This window comes from Leptonychotes weddellii, chromosome 16 (genome assembly GCF_054177405.1).
Source record: "Leptonychotes weddellii isolate Sample4059 chromosome 16, ASM5417740v2, whole genome shotgun sequence".
Lineage (NCBI taxonomy): Eukaryota > Metazoa > Chordata > Mammalia > Carnivora > Phocidae > Leptonychotes > Leptonychotes weddellii.
Window position 1 is genome coordinate 32,272,040 of NC_138384.1, and position 22,069 is coordinate 32,294,108.

The 22,069-nt window shown below is 38.2% G+C and overlaps 1 protein-coding gene across 1 annotated transcript in view; it reads left to right on the forward strand.

The window, feature by feature from the left end:
• NETO2 (neuropilin and tolloid like 2) overlaps positions 1 to 22,069 on the forward strand; it is a 53,533-nt gene that overhangs the window by 18,726 nt on the left and 12,738 nt on the right. Inside the window, exon 8 of the mRNA XM_081807585.1 lies at positions 13,282 to 13,510. Within this exon, the coding sequence (XP_081663711.1) occupies positions 13,282 to 13,510 (229 nt within the window). The remainder of the gene's footprint in view (positions 1 to 13,281; positions 13,511 to 22,069) is intronic.

A 22,069-nucleotide genomic window follows, 5' to 3' on the forward strand; every position in this document is an offset into this window, starting at 1 on the left:
ACTCCTCATCTGTTAACGTTTTATAACGTTTTATCATGAGATTGTTGCAATTCAAATATAATTTCAAAGTTTGGAAATATTGTGAGAATTACCAAATGTGACCCAGAGACACAAAATGAGTAAATGCTGTGGGAAAAAATGCCACTGATAGGCTTGCTTGACACAGGGTTGCCACAGACTTTGAATAGGTAAAAAATGCAGTATCTGAGAAGAAAAAAAAACTAGGTATGCCTATATTTTTATGGAAAGGCTGCTGAGAACAATGGACTGGAACACCATCTGCATACTCAAACACTAGTAACTTCTTTTGTATATGTATTTATAGGTGGATTTTTCTGAAACATCACCCATTAACTAGTTTCTCCCATTTTGAGTATTCACCTGTTAGGGGTGGTCTTTAACATTTTTTCCTTTAAATTTCTAAAATAATCTGTTTACCCATCTAGTTTAACACAGTTTTAAAAATTTGATCCAATTCCCATGTCAACTGTGTATAATTTGAGCTTTTTTAATTTTAAAGATTTAGTTATTAAAAGTTACATTCCCTTGGGGTGCCTGGGTGGCTCAGTAGGTTAAGCGTCTGCCTTTGGCTCAGGTCATGATCCCAGAGTCCTGGGATTGAGCCCCATGTCGGTCTCTCTGCCCAGTGGGGAGCCTGCTTCTCCCTTTCCCTCTGCCCCACCCCCTACTTGCGCTCTCTCGCGCGCGTTCTCTCTGTCAAATAAATAAATAAAATCTTTTAAAAAGATAAAAGTTATACTTTCCAATATTTAATATTTGAAATAACATTTCTAAAAATTTATGAATATAGAATTATTTCTCCATGAAATATTTCAAAGAGCAAGATGTAAGAAATACTATTTAATTTCTTAAACACTTAGATAAATATTGTCAATGAAAAAGTAAAAACTATGTAGTATTACAGGTATAGAGGGAATCTATAGTTCCATTATCTTTCCTACATACCCTATTGTGAGTTTGAGTTTTATAATTCTTATTAGTTTTATATCTTCATATTTATGTACTATAAAAATATACACTATTTTCATTTTTGTATCAATTGTAGACATCCATTCTCCTTTTAGACATTTAATTTGCCTTCACTTTTTTTTTTTTTTAAGATTTGTTTATTTATTTGAGGTGGGGAGGGGCAGAGGGAGAGAACCTCAGGCAGACTGCCCGCTGAGTGTGGAGCCCACAACCCTGAGATCATGACCTGAGCCAGAATCAAGAGTCGGTTACTCAACCGACTGAGCCACCCTGGCGCCCCTTCTTCCACATTTTTTTTTCTTTAAGATTTTATTTATTTGACAGAGATACAGCAAGAGAGGGAACACAAGCAGGGGGAGTGGGAGAGGGAGAAGCAGGCTCCCCACCAAGCAGGGAGCCTGATGCGGGGCTCGATCCCAGGACCCTGGGATCATGACATGAGCCGAAGGCAGACGCTTAATGACTGAGCCACCCAGGTGCCTTCTTCCACATTTTAATATATTAAATAATGCTGCTGTAACCATGTTTGTATTTTCATTATGCCCATGTATGATGATTTTGTTATATATCTAGAAGTGCACTTTTTGTGTTGTAGGATGTGACCATTTTCAGCTTTACCAGAACATGCCAAAAGGCTTTCCAAAGTGTTTGTGGCAGTTTATCCTTTTAAAAGCAAGTTAAGAGCATTTTCATTCCTCAGTCTCTGCTGACACTTGGTGGTGTCAGTACACTCAGTCATGTGAAGTAACCTACAGTACAATTTTTTGACAGGCACAGTCATGTGACAGCCACCATAATCAAGAACAGTTCCCTCACCCCAAGGAAATTATCTCATGCTATTCCTTTGCGGTCAAAACCAGTCTTCAGTCTTTTTTTTTTTTTTAGATTTTTATTTATTTGTCAGAGAGAGAAGGGGGAGAGAGCACACAGGGGAGCGGCCGACAGAGGGAGAAGCAGGCTTCCCATGGAGCAGGGAGCTGGATGCAGGGCTTGATCCTGGGACCCTGGGATTGTGACCTGAGCCGAAGGCAGACGCTTAACCGACTGAGCCACCGAGGCGCCCCTCTTCAAGATCCCTGGCAACTAATGATCTTTTGTTCTATAGTTTTACTATTTCCAAAACTTCATATAAATAGAATCACACAGTTTGTGAATCTGAATTCTTTCATTTAGTACGATGCATTTGAGATTCTTGTTATTGCATGTACCAATTAGTTTATCCCTTTTATTGCTGAACAGATTTTATTGTGTGGATATAGTGTGGTTTACTCTTAACAGCTGAAGAACATTTGGACTGTTTCCATTTTTTGGTTATTATTGATAAAACTGCTATAAACATTTCTGTACAGGTTGTTTTGTGTAAACATGTTTTTCATTTTTCTGGATATCCATCCCTGAGACTGCTGATTCACATGGTAGCTTTGTAAGAAACCACCAAGCTATTTTCCCAAGTGGTTATATTTTTTGCATTTCCACAAGGAGTGTTATCATCAGAATTGAAATTGCTCTGCATAGTTCTCAGCACTTGGTATTATCAGGTTTTAACTTGCAGTTTTGTAATATCTAAATCTTTGGGGAAGTGTCTGCTCTGCCCATTTTAAGATTGGGTAGTTTTCTTACCGTTCAGTTTTGAGTTCTGGATTAAAGAAGTCTTTAGGCAAGTTATTTACAAACATTTTCTCCCAGTTGGTGGCTTTTCTTTTCATTCAACAGTGTCTTTCACAGAGAAAAAGATTAATTTTAATGAAGTCAGATTACAAGTTTTTTTTTAATGAATTTTCCTTTGATGTATCTAAGAGCTCTCTGCCTGACCCAGAGTCCTAAGGATTTGTTCCTGTGTTGCCTTCTGAAACTTTTATAATTTTATACTTATGTTTATGACCCATTTTGAGTTAATTTTTGTATAAGGTACTAGGTATAGCTCAAGGTTCCTTCCTTCCTTCCTTCCTTCCCTCCCTCCCTCCCTCCCTTCCTTTCTTCTTTCCTTCCTTCCTCTGGATGACTGATTTTTCCAGCACCATTTGTTGAAGACCATCCTTTCTCCATTGAATTGCCTTTGTATCTCTGTTAAAAATAATAATAATAATAATAGCTTTATTTGTAAGAATCTGTTTCTGGGTTCTATTCTGTTTCTTGGATATCTATGTGTCTCCTTTTGTCAGTACCACAGTGTCTTGATTATTGGAGCTTTAAAGTCTACACTTCTGCACTCTGTAGCTTCCAGTATGGTGGTGATTAAGAGTTACCTTGTTACTGATTTTGAGGGGGAAAGCATTCAGGTTTTCACCATTAAGTATGCTGTCAGCTCTGGGTTTTTATAGATGCCCTTTACCAGGTTACAGAAGTTCTCTGTTTTTCTGAGATTTTCATCATATAGATGTTGATTGTTTTAGCAAATTGATCATGTAACTTCTCTTTTTTAGTCTATTTATAATGGTGACTTACATTGATTCTTCAAAATTTAAACCAGCCTTGCATTCCTAGGATAAACCATATTTGGTTGTGATTATATGAAAGTATTACACTTTTTATATGTTGCTGAATTAGATTGGCTGATATTTTGTTGAGGATTTTTGCATCTATTTTCTGGCTGATGATTCTGATACTATTTACAACTTGTGGGGTTTTCCCCTATACCACCAAGCAGTTCTCAGACACCAGCTGGGTGTCCTATGATTCAGCTCAGTTCTGACACAGTCTACTTGGGGATGGCATCAGATTCTAAGAATTGGGGGCTCAGTCCCACAAGTCTGGCCTCCACGTCAGATGCCAGTCTCATGTCCAGGTTGTCACCTGTGCTTCTGACCAACTGGCTCTAAGTCAGGTTTCTATGAGTCCCTCCTTGAGTTTGATTAATTTGCTGGAGAGGTTTAGAGAACTCAGGAAACCAGTTTACTTACTTAACTTACCAGTTAATTACAGAGCATATTTTATAAAGGGTAAGATTCAACAGCCAGATGAAAAGACACAGGTGAGGTCGTGAACAAAGGAGCTTCTGTCCCCATGGAGTATGGGGCCTGGCATGATGGCATATGGAAACATTCTGGTTCACCAACTTGGAAGCTCTTCAAACTGTATTCTTTTGAGTTTTTATGGAGGCCTTATTATGTAGGCATGGTTGATTAAATCATTGGCCGTTGGTGCTTGATTTAACCTTCAGCCCTGCCGCTCTCCCCTCTCCAGAAATCGGGGTGGAACTGAAAGTTTAAACCCTCCACTCATGGTTGTTTCCCCTAGTAACCAGCCCCATCTTTAGAGGGTTTCCAAAAGATACCTCATTAACATAAACTCAGTTGTCATTGAAAGGGACTTGTTACGATTAACAGGATACCCATTTCAACTTTATGGCTGGAACATTTTCAGGAACTGAGGACAAGAGACCAAATATAACAAAAGATGTTCCCATTGCTCTTACCGATCAGGAAATTCCAAGGGTTTTGGGAGCTCTGAGACAGAAACAGAGACAAAGACCAAATATATATATTTTTATTATAAATCACAGTATCACAGGAGGAATATTGATCAGTATTCTCCCTATGTCTTTGGTGGTGTCAGGGTAATGCTGGTCTTGTGAGTTTAGAAGTGTACCATCTTAGGGTGCCTAGGTGGCTCGGTTGGTTGGGCGTCTGCCTTCGGCTCAGGTCATGATCCAGGGGTCCTGGGATCAAGCCCCGCATCAGGCTCCCTGCTCAGCGGGGAGTCTGCTTCTCCCTCTCCCTCTGCCCCTGCCTCTGCTCTCTTTGTCAAATAAATAAAATCTTGAAAAAAAAAAAAAAGTGTACCATCTTCCTGGAAGAGGTTGTGAAGAATTGGCATAATTTTTTCCTTACATGTTTGGTATAATTTGCCCGTGAATTCATCTAGGCCTGGATATTTTTTTGTAAGGTTTTTAATTATGAATTCATTATTTTTGATAAATATATAGCCATTCAGTGTTTGGACAGTTTGTTCCTTTTAAGGAATTTGTCCATTTCATCTGAGTCATCTTATTTGGGGTCATAAAGCTGTTTGCTGTATTTTTTTTTTATTCTTCTTGTTTACACCCAACGTGGGGTTCGAACTTACAACCCCAGGATCAAGAGTTGTACGCCCCACTGACTAAGCCAACCCAGAGCCCCTTTTTTTTAATTAATGTTGGTAATGTCTATAGTGATATCGTCTTTTTTATTCTTTTTTTTTTTTTAAAGATTTTATTTATTTGACAGAGACAGCTAGAGAGGGAACACAAGCAGGGGTAGTGGGAGAGGGAGAAGCAGGCTCCTAGCCGAGCAAGGAGCCCGATGTGGGCCTCTATCCCAGGACCCCAAGATCATGACCCGAGCCGAAGGCAGACACTTAACGACTGAGCCACCCAGGCACCCTTTCTTTTTTCATTCTTGATGGTTTATATTTATCCAGATATTTACTATTTCTGTTTCCTTCATGAAGTTCCAAGATTCATCCTAGTATCCTTTCTCTTTTATCTAAAGAACTTCCTTTGGCATTTCTTTTATAGCAGGTCTGTATGCAACAAATTCTCTTAAGTCTTCACCAGGGTGTGTACTTATTTTGGCCTCATTCCTGAAAGAATATGTTTGCTGGATATAAAATTCTGATGTTCACAAGTTCTTTTTTTCAGCACTTAAAAATTCTGATGCACTGTCTTTGGCATTGATGTTTTTTTTTTTTTTTAAGATTTTATTTTATTTATTTGAAACAGAGAGAGAGCACAAGAGGGGGTAAGGTGAGAAGGAGAAGCAGACTCCCTGCCGAGCAGGGAGCCCAATGCAGGACTCGATCCCAGGACTCCGGGATCATGACCTGAGCTGAAGGCAGTCGCTTAACCAACTGAGCCACCCAGGCGCCCTGGCATTGATGATTTCTGAAAAGCAATCCACAGTCACTCAAATCATTTGCTTCTACAAAATGTATCCTTTTTCTCTGTCAGATCTCAAGACTTTAAATCTCTGATTTCAAGTAGTTTGATTTTGATATGTATAGGCCTTCTTTTTTGTTTGCTTTTAGCCTGTTTGGTGTTTTCTGAGCTTTTTGAATCTGTAAATTTTTGTCTTTCACCAAACTTGGGATGTTTTTAGCAATTATTTCTTCAAATATTTTTTTTCTGTAACCACCTCTTCTCCTTCTGAGACTTACGTGACATGAATATTCAGCCTTTTGAAATTGTCCCACAGGTCCCTGAGGCTGTATTTATTTGTCCTCAATCCTTTTTTCTCAGTATCTCATATTAGATAGTTTCCCCTGAGTCATCTTCCAGTTTGCTGACTTTCCTCTGTCATCCCCATTCTCGTCTTGGACCCATATAGTGAATTTTTAATTTCAAATATTTCTCATTTTCAGTTCTAAAGTTTCCATTTGGTTCTTTTTCATAATTTCTATTTCTCTGCTGTGATCTTGCCTTTACCTCACAGAGCATATTTATATCGTCACTTTAAAGTCTTTGACAGGGCACCTGGGTGGCTCAGGTGGTTAAGCATCTGCCTTCGGCTGAGGTCATGATCCCAGGATCCTGGGATCAAGTCCCACATCGGGCTCCTGGCTCGGCGGGGAGCCTGCTTCTCCTTCTCCCTCTGCCTCTCTCCCTGCTCATGCTCTCTTTCTCTCTATCTCTGTCTCAAATGAATAAATAAAATCTTTAAAAAAAAAATAAAGTCTTTGACAATTCTGGGGTGCCTGGGTGACTCAGTCAGTTAAGCGTCCGACTCTTGATTTCGGCTCAGGCCATAATCTCAGGGCTGTGAGATTGAGCCCTGTGTTTCGCTCCACACTGGGCATGGAGCCTACTTAAGAGTCAGTCTCTCTCACGTGTACACTCTCTCTTTCTCTCTTAGAAAAAAAAATCTTTAAAGTCTTTGACAAGTCCAATATCTGGGTCCTGTTAGGACTGGGATCTCTTGACTCTTTTTTCATTTCAGAACTAATCCCATTTCCTGGTTCTTTGTATGTGAGCAATTTTTTATTATGTCCTGGACAGTTTGAATATAACACTGTGAGACTCTGGGTCCTATTAAAAATACCTGGAAAATGTTGAGTTTTGTTAGTCATTTTATTTTTGTCAGACAATCTACCCAATTAGATTCAGATTGCATGTACCTTTGTCACTTTATGTGGGTGGTGGTTCCAGTGTTTGTTGAGTCTTCATGGTCTTTACTATGCTGTGTAGGCTTGCCCAGGGCATGCCCCACTCAGGGACTTGGACAGTGACTTGTACTATAATTTCATTCTCAACACCTTTGTCATGTTTCTTTAGTTCTGTTTCATGAATACACAGCTTAGTGGTAAGCCAGATTTAGTGCTTTTTCTTTAGCTCCCTCTTCTCTAAGACTTCCTTCACATTCTCCAGATAACATGGTTTCCTTTTCCCATTTCCTCTGGTGGCCAGAAAGGTAACTTTTCTTCAGTTTCTGCCTCCTAACTTGTGAGTTTTGAGTGACTAAGAGAGAGAGGGGAAAAAAAATAATGGGGATTCCCTCCATACTTTCCCGACATCATATCCTCTTCTCAGTTCTGCTAGTTAAAGAGATGGGCTTTCTCTTGGGGTTTTAGTTGCTGCTGCATGCAGATCCATGACTGGTGCTGACCTTGGGCAGACTATGAAGTTTGCTGCATCGATTGACTCTTCTTTCACAAATAACTTCTTGTTGCATGTGATGCTGTTGGTAGCATTTACCCGCAGAACTTTTATTTTTTAATTTAACCAAATGGGAAAACAAACCAAAAATCCCTGCCTCACCATAGTCTTCAGTAGGGAAGGGCCCCTTTCTCAGTCTTCTGGCTGGAGCTCTTTCTCTGAGTTCCCTGAGTTCCTGTCTGTTTTTGCTGTGAGCTCCATGAATATCAGCCCAGAATACAAGGAAAAAACTGAACCTCACCTTCTTATGGGTCTTTCAAGTTTGACTTCCCACACCTACCTATTACTTTCCAGAATCCTCATGTAGTTGCTTTTCATATTTTATCATCCGTTTTTAGTTGTAATAAGAGAAATAAGCCATACTGTGTATGGCTTATCATCATGGCTGCTTCTCGAAGTCAAATTTATTTTATATAATAAAATTGATTATCTTTATGGTTTATACTTTGTGTCTTCTGTGTTTTTAATAAACTTTCTTAACCAAAGGTCATAGAACTACCCTTGTATATTTTTATCTGTGTGTGTTAGTTTTTACATTTAAGAATTGATTTTATGTCCACCATAAGACCGGGATCTAATGTCAGGAGCCCTTTGCAGTTCCAGTTATCATGTGTCTACTTTTGATCTAGAATGCTATACAGGCATACCTCCTTTTATTGTGCTTCACAAATGCTGCGTGTGTTACAAGTTAAAGATTCAAGACTTCAGTGGAGGAAGTATCTGCAGATGTGGAAATAGCAAGAGAACTAGAATTAGAAATAGAACCTGGAGATGTGACTGAATCACTGCAATCTCATGATCAATCTTGAACTGATGAGTATTTGCTCCTATTTTTTTATTTGGGGTTAGGATGAATTTATTTTTTAATTTAAATTCAATTAATATGTATTATTAGTTTCAGAGGTAGGGGTCAGTGATTCATCAGTCTACTATAATGCCCAGTGTTCATTACATCATATGAGAGTTGCACCTTTTAATGAGCCAAGGAAGTGGTTTCTTCAGATGGAAGGTACTCCTGGTGAAGATGCTGTGAAGACTGTTGGAATGACAACAGAGGATTCAGTCTATCACATGAACTTAGTTGATAAAGCAGAAGCAGGGTTTAAGAGGATTGACTCCATTTTTTCTATATATATGTGTATGTGTATATATACATACACACACATACATAATGGAATATTATGCAGCCATCAAAAATGAAATCTTGCCATTTGCAACAACATGGATGGAACTGAAGGGTATTATGCTAAGCGAAATAAGTCAGAGAAAGACAATTATATCTCACTGATGTTTGGAATTTAAAAACAAGGCCTAAGTTCATAGGGGAAGAGAAAAAAATAAGATGAAATCAGAGAGGGAGACAAACCATAAGAGACTCTTAATCTGGGCGCCTGGGTGGCTCAGTTGGTTAAGCGACTGCCTTCGGCTCAGGTCATGATCCTGGAGTCCTGGGATCGAGTCCCACATCGGGCTCCCTGCTCAGCAGGGAGTCTGCTTCTCCCTCTGACCCTCCCCCCTCTCATGCTCTCTCTATCTCATTCTCTCTCTCAAATAAATAAATAAAATCTTTTAAAAAAAAAAAAAGACTCAATCTTAGGAAACAAACGGTGGCTGAGGGGAGGGGAATAGGGTGATGGGGTAGCTGGGTTATGGACATTAAGGAGGGCATGTGATGTAATGAACACTGGGTATTCTATAATATTGATGAATCACAGATCTGTACCTCTGAAACCAATAATACATTATATGTTAATTGAATTTAAATTAAAAAATAAAAGTTCTGCGGGTGAATGCTACCAACAGCATCACATGCAACAAGAAATTATTTTTGAAAGAAGAGTCAATCGATGCAGCAAACTTCAGTCTTTATTTGAAGAAATTGTCACAGCGAACCCAGCCTTCAGCAGCCACCACCCTAATCAGTCAGCTGCCATCCACACTGAGGCAAGACCCTCCACCAGTAGAAAGATGATGATTTGCTGAAAGCTTAGATGCTGGTTAGCTTTTTTTTTTTTTTTAGCAATGAGGATATTTGAATTAAGGAATGTATATTTTATAGACAATGCAACAGACTACAGGACAAGCTAGCTTTCATATGCACTGGGAAAGCAAAAAATTCATTTGACTCACTTTACTGCTTCTTTATTACAACAAAGGCTAGAGGAAGCAGCTTAGTGAGAGAGTTGTATTAGACTTGCTAATTCCCTACCCATCAGTTCTACCTCCCAACTAAGTCCAGCCTGGACCAGTCCAGCCCGAGGAAAGCTTGCATCTGCAGAGGAAACCAACTTAGGTCACTGCTTCCTACTCACCAGTCCAGGGAAAGAAGGGAAAAAGAGACCAGACTCCCCACCATCAAGGTAACTCACTCCACCTCCCTGGGGAAGGTGTAGGAGTGGGGTAAGAGACCAGGAGCCTTTAGCAGATCTGTTGTCATGCAGTTTGGGTGAAAGAAGAGTAGTTTGTAGCTCCCCCCCACACACACCGATTTCAATTTGTCAGTTTTGTTGTTAGAAATATTTAAGATTTTTCTGTTTATTTATTTGAGAGAGAGCACCAGCAGGGGGAGGGGCAGAGGGAGAGTGAGAAGCAGACTCCCCCCTGAGCAGGGAGCTGGACTTACAGGTGCAGGGCTGGGTCCTAGGACCCTGAGATCATGACCCGAGCCAAAGTCAGATGCTTAACCAACAGAGCTACCCAGGTGCCCCTTGTTAGAAGTAGTTTCTGAAAATTAGTTGAACTAAACTATTTCAATATTTAGCTGCATTCACAAGAGAAAAGAATGTCATTGTCCTATGACTTAAAACTTTTGACTTCATCTTTAAAGAGCATTTACTATGGCCTTGGATAGTACCATGTTTCTTTGGATTAAAAAAGAGTAAATACTTCAGACTTCTTGTTTTTCTTAGAGCTACCAAGTTCATGGCTTTATAAACTTAGTCATATATTCATTACTTGCTATGAGCAAGAATTACACTAGATATAATTAGCACATGATTCTCTCATTGGAAGGCCCCACAGTATAATAGAGAAACAGAATTACAGTATTTGTGATACTTGCTCACTACCACAAAACCATGGGCAGAATGTTTTGGTTATGTAAACAACGGAGAAATTAATGAGAACTAATGATACATGTAAGGAAACATTGTTTCTTTGTAATACATTTGTGAAGATTTTGTGAAGTTTTGAAATGGTAATCCTATTTAATGACCGATTTTCTACCACTCTCATTAAGTAACAAATTGGTCATCTCGAATAAGCCAAAGTTACTTGGTCAAAATTTATCCCTTTCAGGTATGTTTTTTAGTTGTTTGCTCTTAGTTTTATGCCATCAAGGTATTTTAGTGGGAAAAGATACCTGACATTACATTTTTGTTATATGAAGTCTTTTAAATTAAAGGTGGGGGGTGCCTGGCTGGCTCAGTCAGTATAGCCATGTGACTCTTGATCTTGGGGTTGTGAGTGCAAGCCCATGTTTGGTGTAGAGATTACTTAAAAACATCTAGAGGAGTCAAAGTCCTAGAAAGTAGAATAGTGGTTGCCAGAGTTGGGGGAGAGGGGAAAATGGGGAATTATTGTTTCATGGGTATAGTTTCTGTACAAGATAAAAAAAGTTCTGGAGACTGAATATCCAACAATGTAACATTATTGACCTGTACATTTAAAGATGGTTAAGATTGGGAGGTGGCGGGGTGGGGGGGTGGTTGAAACAGGTGGTGGGATTAAAGAGTATACTTATGAACACGAAGTAATTAATGTATAGAATTGTTGAGTCACTATATAGTACACCTGAAACTAATATAGCACTGTATGTTAACTATACCAGAATTAAAATAAAAAACTTAATAAAATTTAATAATTTTTAAATAAAAATTAAAATGGTTAAGATTATAAAAAATAAAATCTTTAGGGCGCCTGGGTGGCTCAGTTGGTTAAGCGACTGCCTTCGGCTCAGGTCATGATCCTGGAGTCCCGGGATCGAGTCCCGCATTGGGCTCCCTGCTCGGCAGGGAGTCTGCTTCTCCCTCTGACCCTCCTCCCTCTCATGCTCTCTCTCTCATTCTCTCTGTCTCAGATAAATAAATAAAATCTTTAAAAAAAAATAAAATAAAATCTTTAAATAGAGAGATGGAGGTGGCATCACACTGCTACCTCAGAAATAGAAACTAGAATGAATACTCATATGTCTTTAATGACAAAGGAAATCTTTATTCTCTACTCACTAAAATTCTAACTGTAGAGTCACTCAGTAGCAACTAGAGCAAAAAGTGAAGTGTCTGTGCATGCGTGCAGAAAAGGGATCCCAGGGAGTGGAAAGAACACAAATGTTAGAGTCAGGCCAGCCTAGGTCACATCCTCAACCTGCGTAACCTTGGACAAGTTCTTAACCACCTGAGCCTTAATTTTCTCCCTGCCTGTAAGGAATAATAGCTATTTCATTAAGTTCTTTTAGAGAGATGCACGATGTCTTCCTTTTTTTTTTTTATGATTTTATTTATTCATTTTGATAGACAGCGAGAGAGGGAACACAAGCAGGGGGAGTGAGAGAGGGAGAAGCAGGCTTCCTGCCAAGCAGAGAGTCCGACTCAGGGCTCAATCCCAGGACCCTGGGATCATGACCTGAGCCTAAGGCAGATGCCTAACAACTGAGCCACCCAGGCGCCCTGCACAAAGTCTTTCTAAGCCCACAACCTGAACATTAATGCCCCCAGTCTTTCTAAGCCTACAGTCTAAAGGAATTCTTCAAACAAAAGTAGGCCAAGCATATTTTACGAACTTAGTGCCAGGTAGCAGGCTGCCTACAAAATTTCAAGAAAGAGGATGCTAAATAAAATAGATACCAATAGTGCTTATTTTGATACTGCAGTTTATATCTTCCTGACTGAAAATGTAGAAATGGTTATTTATGGGGGGAAACCTTAAAGCCACTTAAATGTGCAGTATAGAATAGGGGGTAAATAAGTGACAGGACATCATGGGAACATTTATGGTTTTGAAAAGTATAGGTAAGGTAAAACTGGTTTGGGGGCACCTGGGTGGCTCAGTCATTAAGAGTCTGCCTTCAGCTTGAGTCATGGTCCTAGGGTCCTGGGATCGAGCCCCGCATCGGGCTCCCTGCTCGGCGGGAAGCCTGCTTCTCCCTCTCCCATTCCCCCTGCTTGTATTCCCTCTCACTGTGTCTCTGTCAAATAAATAAATAAAATATTTAAAAATAAAATATCTTGTAAAAAAAATAAAAATGGTTTTGATGTGTTGTAGGATATATGTATCTTACAGTTAAGCTTAGGTTTTTAAAATGAAGAAAAACTGAAAAAAATCCAACAACTGCTATGAGTGATTCTTTCATTTTCCAATTTGTCAGTACTATGAGGTTGCTTTCATAATAAGAAGTCTATGTAAGAGAGGCAATGAACCTCATGGAGCAAAAAGTTTCTTCATAGACAAAACACAAACTTAGGTTCCTTAATGCTTGGTTCCATTAAGACAACCAAAGGAGGAGACCGTCAGTCTTGGTTCTTTTAACTCCTTAAGCACCAGCCTTTTAGCTGTTGTGTTCCTGTCAGCTGTCATAATTTAGTCGACCATGTCGACTGGATAGAACTATAACACTCAAATTTATCTTTTCTAAAGCAGTGTTTTTCTTTGTTTTAATGTTACAGATTTATTTGAGGTTCCTAGATTATCAAATGGAGCACTCAAATGAATGCAAGAGAAACTTTGTTGCAGTTTATGATGGAAGCAGTTCTATTGAAAATCTGAAGGCCAAGTTTTGCAGCACTGTGGCCAATGATGTGATGCTGAAAACAGGAGTTGGAGTGATCCGAATGTGGGCAGATGAAGGTAGTCGGCTAAGCAGATTCAGAATGCTCTTTACTTCCTTTGTGGAGCGTAAGTAAATCCTATAGCATTGAGATCTTTTACATAATTTTCATTCATTCAGAATTCAATTATTGAGCATTTCCTTTTGACAAAGACTGCAAGTCAAAGAGAATGCAGAAATAACTAAGTCTTAGTCCCTATTCTCAAGGAATTAACTGTCCTGGCTGAAAAACCATGTTAATACATAAATTGCAACACTGCCTTATTATAAAAGTGTAACGTAATAGGGAACACAGAAAGTGGAGACTCAAGATTTTCAAAATTAAAAATAATTATCAGTAGTATTAATTCAGCTTGGTATATAATTATGAATCTACCAAACCATGCTCATCAAAATTTAGATAGGCTGTGTTTTCTTTTTTCTAACTTCTAATTTTTAAATAATTTTAAGCTTATCTAAAGTTATAAAAATAGCACAGAGTTTTCATTTGTCCTTCACTCAGAGTCCCCTAATAATGTGGTAAAACTGAAAATTAACACTGATACACTATTATCAACCATTATATATAGACCTTATCCACATGTCACTAGTTTTCCTATTAATGTCCTTTTCTGATGCTGGATCCCACGTTGCGCTTACTTGACATCTGTCCTTTAGTCTCCTCAATCTGTGACAGTTCCTTAGTCTTTAATGACCTTAATATATGTGAAGAGCAATGGCCATTTATTTAGTAGAATGTCAATTTGAGTTTGTCTGATGTTTTCTCATGGATTCTTTTGAGGTTATGTATTTCTGTCAGTGTCACAGAAATGACGCTACACGTTTCTCAGTGCATCATACCAGTGAGGTAGGCGTACATCATGTGGATCTGTCTCATGTTAACTTTGCTCACTTCCTTAAGGTGCTCTCTGTCAGGTTTCTCCACTATAAAGTTACTGATGTTTTCATTTCTAGTTAATAATTCTCCTTGAGACTATGCAAATATCCCTTTGCTCACTAATTTTAGCGTCTGTTAATGGTTTCTGCCTGTAATAGGTATTATTATAGGGCGCCTGGGTGGCTCAGTTGGTTAAGCGACTGCCTTCGGCTCAGGTCATGATCCTGGAGTCCCTGGATCGAGTCCCGCATCGGGCTCCCTGCTCGGCAGGGAGTCTGTTTCTCCCTCTGACCCTCCCAACCCTCCCCCCTCTCATGTGCTCTCTCTCTCAGTCTCTCTCTCTCAAATAAATAAATAAAATCTTTAAAAAAAATTTAAAAAATAAAATAAAATAGGTATTATTATAGTGTTTACCTAATGGTAGTTTTCTGTTTCCATTATTCCTTCTACACTTACTAGTTGTAATTCTGTGAAGAAGAGTTATTTTTCCCCTCATTTATCTATTCAGTGATTTATTTCAGTATGAGTTTATGGATTTTTATTTTATGCCATTATTATATATAGTTATATATAACATAATTATTATAATACTAACATTATTTTGTTACTCAGAGCCCCAGCTTTGGCCACTGGGAGCCTTTTCAAGTTGTCTCTTTTAACTTTTGATGTGTCCTTCCCTTTTTTTTTTTTAATCACTTTATTTTCTGTCACCACAAGATGGCCCAGGTTCAGCTGTGTTTTCCCTGGCCCAGCCGTAAAACCAACCATATTTCCAAGAAGCCCTTTTCTTCTCGTACAAAAGACACTGCTAAAAGCACTTCTGGGGTTCTTATAGGAATCGTAATGAATCCATGGATTGCTTTAGAGTAGTAGTGTCATCTTAATCAGTCTTAAGTCTTCCAGCCCACGGACCCAGGGTGTCTTCCCACTTATTTGTTGTCTTTCATTTTTTTCAAGAGTGTTTTGTACTCTTTAGTATACAACTCTACAAGTACACATTGTTAGTGTGTAGAAATGTACCTGATGTTGTATTCTGTGTTTGTATCCTGCAGCTTGCTGAATTAGTTTATTAGCTGTCTGTGTGTGCAATCTTGTTAGGGTTTTCTACATATAAGATCATGTTGTTTGTAAACAGGTAATTTTCCAATATTGGGTGCTATTTTATTTTTTTATTTCCTTTTCTCACCTAATTGCTCTTGCTAGAACTTCTAGTACTATATTGAATAGAAGCTATAGGAGACACCCTTGTCTTGTTTCTGATCTTAGGAGCAAAGCTTTCAGCCTTCCACCGTTGAGTAGGTGTTAGCTGAGTAGGGTTTTCATATATGGGCTTTATCATGTTGAGGAAATTTTCTTCTGGTCCTAGTTTACATATTGAGTGTTTTCATCATTAAAGGATGTTGAATTTTGTCAAATGCTTTTTCTGATTCAATTGAGATGATTATGTCATTTTTTTCCTCTTCATTCTGTTAATGTGTTGTATTACAGTCATTGATTTTTTTTAAAGATTTTATTTATTTGACAGAGACATAGCAAGAGAGGGAACACAAGCAGGGGGAGAGGGAGAGGGAAAATCAGGCTTCCTGCCGTGCAGGGAGCCCGATGCAGGGCTCCATCCCAGGACCCCAAGATCATGACCTGAGCCGAAGGCAGACGCTTAACGACTGAGCCACCCAGGCACCCCTCATTCATTTTTATATGTAGAACCATTTTTATGGTCCAGGAATAAGTCCCACTTGGTCATGGTGTATAATCCTTTTAATATGTTGCTGAATTCAATGCTAGTATTTTGTTGAGGATTTTTGCATCAATATGTATAAGGGGTATTTGTCTTTAGTTTTATTTTCTTGTAGCATCTTTGTCTGACTTTGATATCAGGGTTATGCTGGTCCATAGAATGAAAAAGAAGTGGGGCACCTGGGTGGCTCAGTCGTTGAGCATCTGCCTTCAGCTCAGGTCATGGTCCCAGGGTCCTGGGATCAAGCCCCGCATCAGGCTCCGCGGGAAGCCTGCTTCTCCCTCTCCCACTCCCCCTGCTAGTGTTCCCTCTCTCGCTGTGTCTCTCTCTGTCAAATAAATAAAATCTTTAAAAAGAAAAAAGAAAAAGAAGTGACCCTTTCTCTCCAACTTTTTGGAAGAGTTTGAGAATTGATGTTCTGTAAACAGTTGGTAGAATTCCCCAGTGAAGCCATCCAGTCCAGGGCTTTTGTTTTTTGGAAGATAGTTTGATTTTACTGATTCAGTATCCTTGCTAGTTAGAGATCTATTCGAATTTTCTATTTAGTTTTATTCAGTTTTGGCAGAATATGTGTTTCTAGGAATTTGTCTATTTCATCTAGATTAGCAGTTTGTTGGTGTAGAATTGTTTTTCGGATTCTCTTTTAATCCCTTTTAGCTGTAACATCTAAACTGTCTCCACTTGAATTTCTGATTTTAGTAATTTGAATCTTCTCATGTTTCTCTTTTTTCCTTGGTCATTGTAACTAAAAGTTTGCCAATTTTATGGAGCTCTTCAAAGAACAATTTTTTTTCTTTTCTTTAATTTTTCCATCCTGTATTTATCTCTCTTCTCTATAATTTCAGTGTTTCTGACAAAGGCATAGAATTCCAAGTTTAGTTTGTCCTTTTTTTCTCATTCTTTAAGGTTAAGTTACTGATTTGAGATCTTTCTCCTTTTTTTAATATAGGCATTTTTAGCTATAAATTTCCTTCTTTGCACTGCTTTCACTGCTTCTCATCAAGTTTCGCTGTGTTGTTTTCATTTTCATCTATCTCAAGATATTCTCTAATTTCCCTTGTGATTTCTTCTTTGACCAGTTGGTGGGTTAAGAGTGTGTAGTTTAATTTCCACATATTTATGAATTTTCCAGTTTTCATTCTGTTATTGATTTCTAGTTTTATTTCAGTGTGACTGGAAAAGATATTTTGTGTGATGTCAGTCTTTTAAGATTTTTGTGTGTATGTGGTGTAATATATGGTCCATCCTGGAAAAAGTTCCATATACGCTTGAGAAAATTGTGTATTTTGCTGTTGTTGGGTAGAACTTTCTGTATATCTATTAGATCCAGCTGGTTTATAGTGTTATTCTTTTATTTGCTTATTAATCATCTGTATAGTTGTTTTACCCATTATTGAAAGCAGGATAGTGAAGTCTCTAGCCATTGTACAACATCCAATTCTGCCTTGAATTCTGAAAATGTTTGCTTCTTATATTTTAGGACTCTGATTTTTGGTTTATATTTTTTTATAATTGTATCTTTTTGATGAATCCCTTTTACCAATATACAGTGTTCCTCTTTGTCACTTGCAACAGTTTTGATTTAAAGTCTATTTTTGTTGATATTTGTATGGCCACCCCAGCTGTCTTTTGGTAACTATTTGCATGGAATATCTTTCTGATTTTTTCACTTTCAACCAATTTATATCGTTAGATCTAAAGTGAGTCTTTTTTTTTTTTTTAAGATTTTATTTATTTATTTAACTGACAGAGAGACAGCTAGAGAAAGAACACAAGCAGGGGGAGTGGGAGAGGGAGAAACAGGTTTCCCGCCAAGCAGGGAGCCCGATGCAGGGCTCGATCCCAGGACCCTGAGATCATGACCTGAGCTGAAGGCAGCCGCTTAACCAACTGGGCCACCCAGGTGCCCCTAAAGTGAATCTTTTTAGAACAGTATATAGTTGGATCTTTGGGATTTTTTTTTTTAATTATTATTATCTATTCTGCCAATCTCTGCTTTTTGAATGGAGGGTTTAACTCATTTACATTTATAGTAATTACTAAGAAGAAAGGACTTCTGCCCTTTTATTGTTTGTTTTCTAAATGTCTTAAAACTTTCTGTCCCTCATTTTCTTCATTACAACCTTCTTTTGTGGTTAGTTGATTTTTTGTGGCAACACATTTGAATTTCCTTTTGTGTATATTCTTTAGATATTCTTTGTGGTTATAGTGGGGTTTTGTCTTTTTATGAGTTGGTTACATCTTTAAAAGTCATCTTTACTATTTTGTGAGCACGTGAGAACCTTTTCATATTAAAGAATGGGGTAGTTCAGGGCGCCTGGGTGGCTCAGATGGTTAAGCGTCTGCCTTCGGCTCAGGTCATGATCTCAGGGTCCTGGGATCGAGTCCCGCATTGGGCTTCCTGCTCCTTGGGAGCCTGCTTCTCCCTCTGCCTCTCTCTCTCTCTCTGTCTCTCATGAATAAATAAATAAAATCTTTAAAAAAAAAAAAAAAAAAAGAATGGGGTAGTTCATATATAGATACTGACCCAGCTTAAAAGTGGAAAAACTCTGAGGACAGATTTTAGGATTCTTCCCTTAAACTCCTGATAATTCACATGAACAAATCCCAGGAGAAATTGTTTCTATTGCCTTTTATCTTCTATAAAAGTCCAAGTGATTTGTCAGTACTTCCTAATAATTATTTTGTTGATTTTGCTTATAAGTACAAATCATATTACATTAGCTTTGATTTTTTTAAAAAACTGCTTTCAAAAATACCATCATGTTTTTGGCTTGGTTTTGAGTGGCTTGGTTTAACTTTAGTCTACATTTGGATAGTGCTGATTAGTCTCTCTGACTAGTCCCTTTCCTCACAGTCACCTCTGTATGAAGAAAATTACCATTTAAAGACTCATCCAGACTGCCCCAATATAGTTGACTGTGTATGTTCACATCACATATATTTTAAAAATAAGTGGTAGATCTTCTGTACTGTCCTCATAAGAGAAGGAAATATTTTCACTTTTATATCCCGACTGATGAATACAATAAAATGGTAAACTATATGATTTTTGCAAATCAAAATTTGTAAATATAAAGGTAAGATACTATCAGATATTTTTCTTGAGAAATTTAGGAATTAGTAATTTTTCCCTTCACTTATAATTTCAAGGTATTATATTATTATTCCATGGATTCTATGTTGGGATCATGATCGTATGTGACCTATACAAGCTTTATTATAGCTGAACTCTTCTATCTATAATTTTAAAACTCTTGATGAATTGCCAGATGGCTACTTGGGTTCTGAAGCTGATTTAGCCAACCAGCCTTCCTCCCTGCCTTCCATTCATTTATTCAACATTTATCATACGAGATACTGTGTTTTGCTATGAAGATACAAAAGTGGATGAAACAGTCCCTTCTCTAAAGGATCTTATTATAGTCCTTTAGGTGAGGTAACATACATGCAAATGAGGCAGTTGCAGGAATGACTGTGACAAAGACTGTTTGAGGCGGAAAACGAAGTGCTCCCTGATTAAATATCCAGGGTGCTTCCAGCAGGTGGCATCGGCTGTGGAGCAAGTAGTCCTTGAAGGGAGGGCCTGTGAGTTTATCCTTGAGGACAGTTAGATTTTAGAAGGTAGAAATGTTGAATAACTGAGGTTGTTCCAAACAGAGGCTACAGAATGAACAAAATGCATAGAGCCCAGGCTTATTTGGATCACAAGAAGTAGTAAAAGAAAGAAGAGAGAAAAATGCGTCAAGAAAAGGAGATTAAAGCTAGAGTTAGAAAGTCTTTAAAGGCTAAAATTAGAGTTCATATCATAGGCATTGGGGAGTTTTGAAGAGTTTCGTACTACAAAATGACATAATCAGAGCCGTGCTTCAGTTGGAGTGGAGAGGCTGTGTAGGAGGGAGGCCAACTTCCATAGTAGGGGGCTAGACCAAGATGGTCTGAACCAGAACAGTGACAGAGGGAGAGTCGTGGAAGTGCAATCAACAAGATTTGGTGACTGACTAGACCAAAAAGTAACAGAATGAGTCAAAGATACCTACAGTTTGGGTCTGACTGACTTGGAAATGAAAATTGGAGAGATAAGAGGAATAAGTATTGAGTTATTTTGGATTTAGTGATTTTCTCAAGTAGCTGGAAATGCCAAGAGCTCAGCAGTGATATTTACCGGGAGTAAACTGTGTTGCTGCTTCTTGTTGCCCTATGGATGCATATAAGCTGTTTCCAAAAAAATTTTTATCAACTTTTCACACTTGAAAAAAAACAGCTGTGTAAAGGCTATTTCAAATAACTACAAAGCAGTGCTTGATACAAAGATAGAGTTTCAGTTAGCAAGAAAGCCTTTCAGCAGTTTTCCTCTCTCCTCAGTTTGTTTATTCCTAACGTCTTGTACCTGTGCTTTCCATAGTGCCTAGCAGCCCCATGTGGCTGTTGAATACTCATAATGTGGCCCATCTAAATTGAAATGTGCTATAATTATAAAAATATATCCTGGATTTCAAAGACTTGGTATAAAATAATGTAAAATATTTCATGAATAATATTTTATATGTGTTAAATGAGGATGCTTTGGGTATTGTTTCAGGGCTCCCCAACACCACCCACATGGTAGGTGATTTGCTAGAAGGACTCACAGGACTCTGCATGTATTTGAATACTTATGGCTGAGAATTCTGACGGTGAAAGGATATGGGATCAACAAAGGAGAATTACTTTCTGAGTCCTCTCAGAGAAATCCTCTAACAGGCTTTCTTAACGCTCACTCCCTCTCATGAAGGGCACACGGAGCATGTACATTTCCCCAGCAACAAACAATGCAGTAACATGGACGATGTTTCTGTCCAGAGAAACCCATTAGAGCTCAGCACCTAAGGTTTTTATTGGGAACTGGTCTCATGGGCACTTTCTGCCTTGCCTGTACCAAAATTGTGGACTCACAGAAGGAAAGAAAGTATTTGGCATAAATGACGTTCACACAAACTCTAGGCACCGTGAACCTTATCAGTCAGGGAATGGAGGAAAGTCCAAGTTCCCAGTTGCCAAAACTAAGGGCCAGCCTTGCACACAGACCCTTCTAAAGGCAGCCTCTTCCTGCTGTAGTAACTCTTGTCTGCACAGATATATTGGCTTAAATAAGCTAGTAGTAAAATTAATTCCACCTCTTTCTTTTTAAAGATCTTTATAATGTAGCTACTTGGTCACATTTTGGCTCATGTTATATTTATTTTGGGCAGCACTGATATAAATCTTAAATGCAAAATTCTTCTCTAATGTGTTTTAGTTAAGGTATTTCTCTATATACATTAATGATTTCTCCATCAGTACAAATCGTATAAGTGAACAGATGAAAAGCCTCCCTCAAGCAATGTCTTCACAAGAATCACTAAATATAAGACTTAGCTCCATATCCTAAATTTAGCTTTATTATCCATGAAGAATGAGAAAACTATCCCTCCAAAAAAAAAAAAAGTCATATGTATGTGATCAAATAAAGGATTTTGTAAGTTTTTATAAAACAAAAGTCCCAGTTTGGAAATCTCCTTTTAATAAGCACATTAGCTCCAAACAGTACATTTTTATATGCTAATTAATTCAAACTGTTAAACTCTTTTCTCTAAGCTATTAATGATGTGTAATTGTTATGAAACCATTCATGAAAACAATCAGTATTTTAGAAAAGGTTTATATGGATAGACTAATTCTGCATGAGATATTCACTTCATACCTACCCATTATAGATTACAGATATGACTAAAATAACTTGGCTGAAATGAATGATATAGAATAGCACTTCCCAAGCACTGAATACTAATATATATCTCACTCTTTGAGACAGGATATGGTTTTAGGAAAATAATTTCTAGGACTACAACTGTGAAAGCAGCAGAAGTTATTTTTGTTAGAATAAATCCATAATGTGATTCTCAGTGACATACTGCCTGTGGGGCTCCTGCAGGCCTGGTTGAAGGACAGACCATTTCTCAGCATCATTGCGACATCTCATGAGAAGAGGGG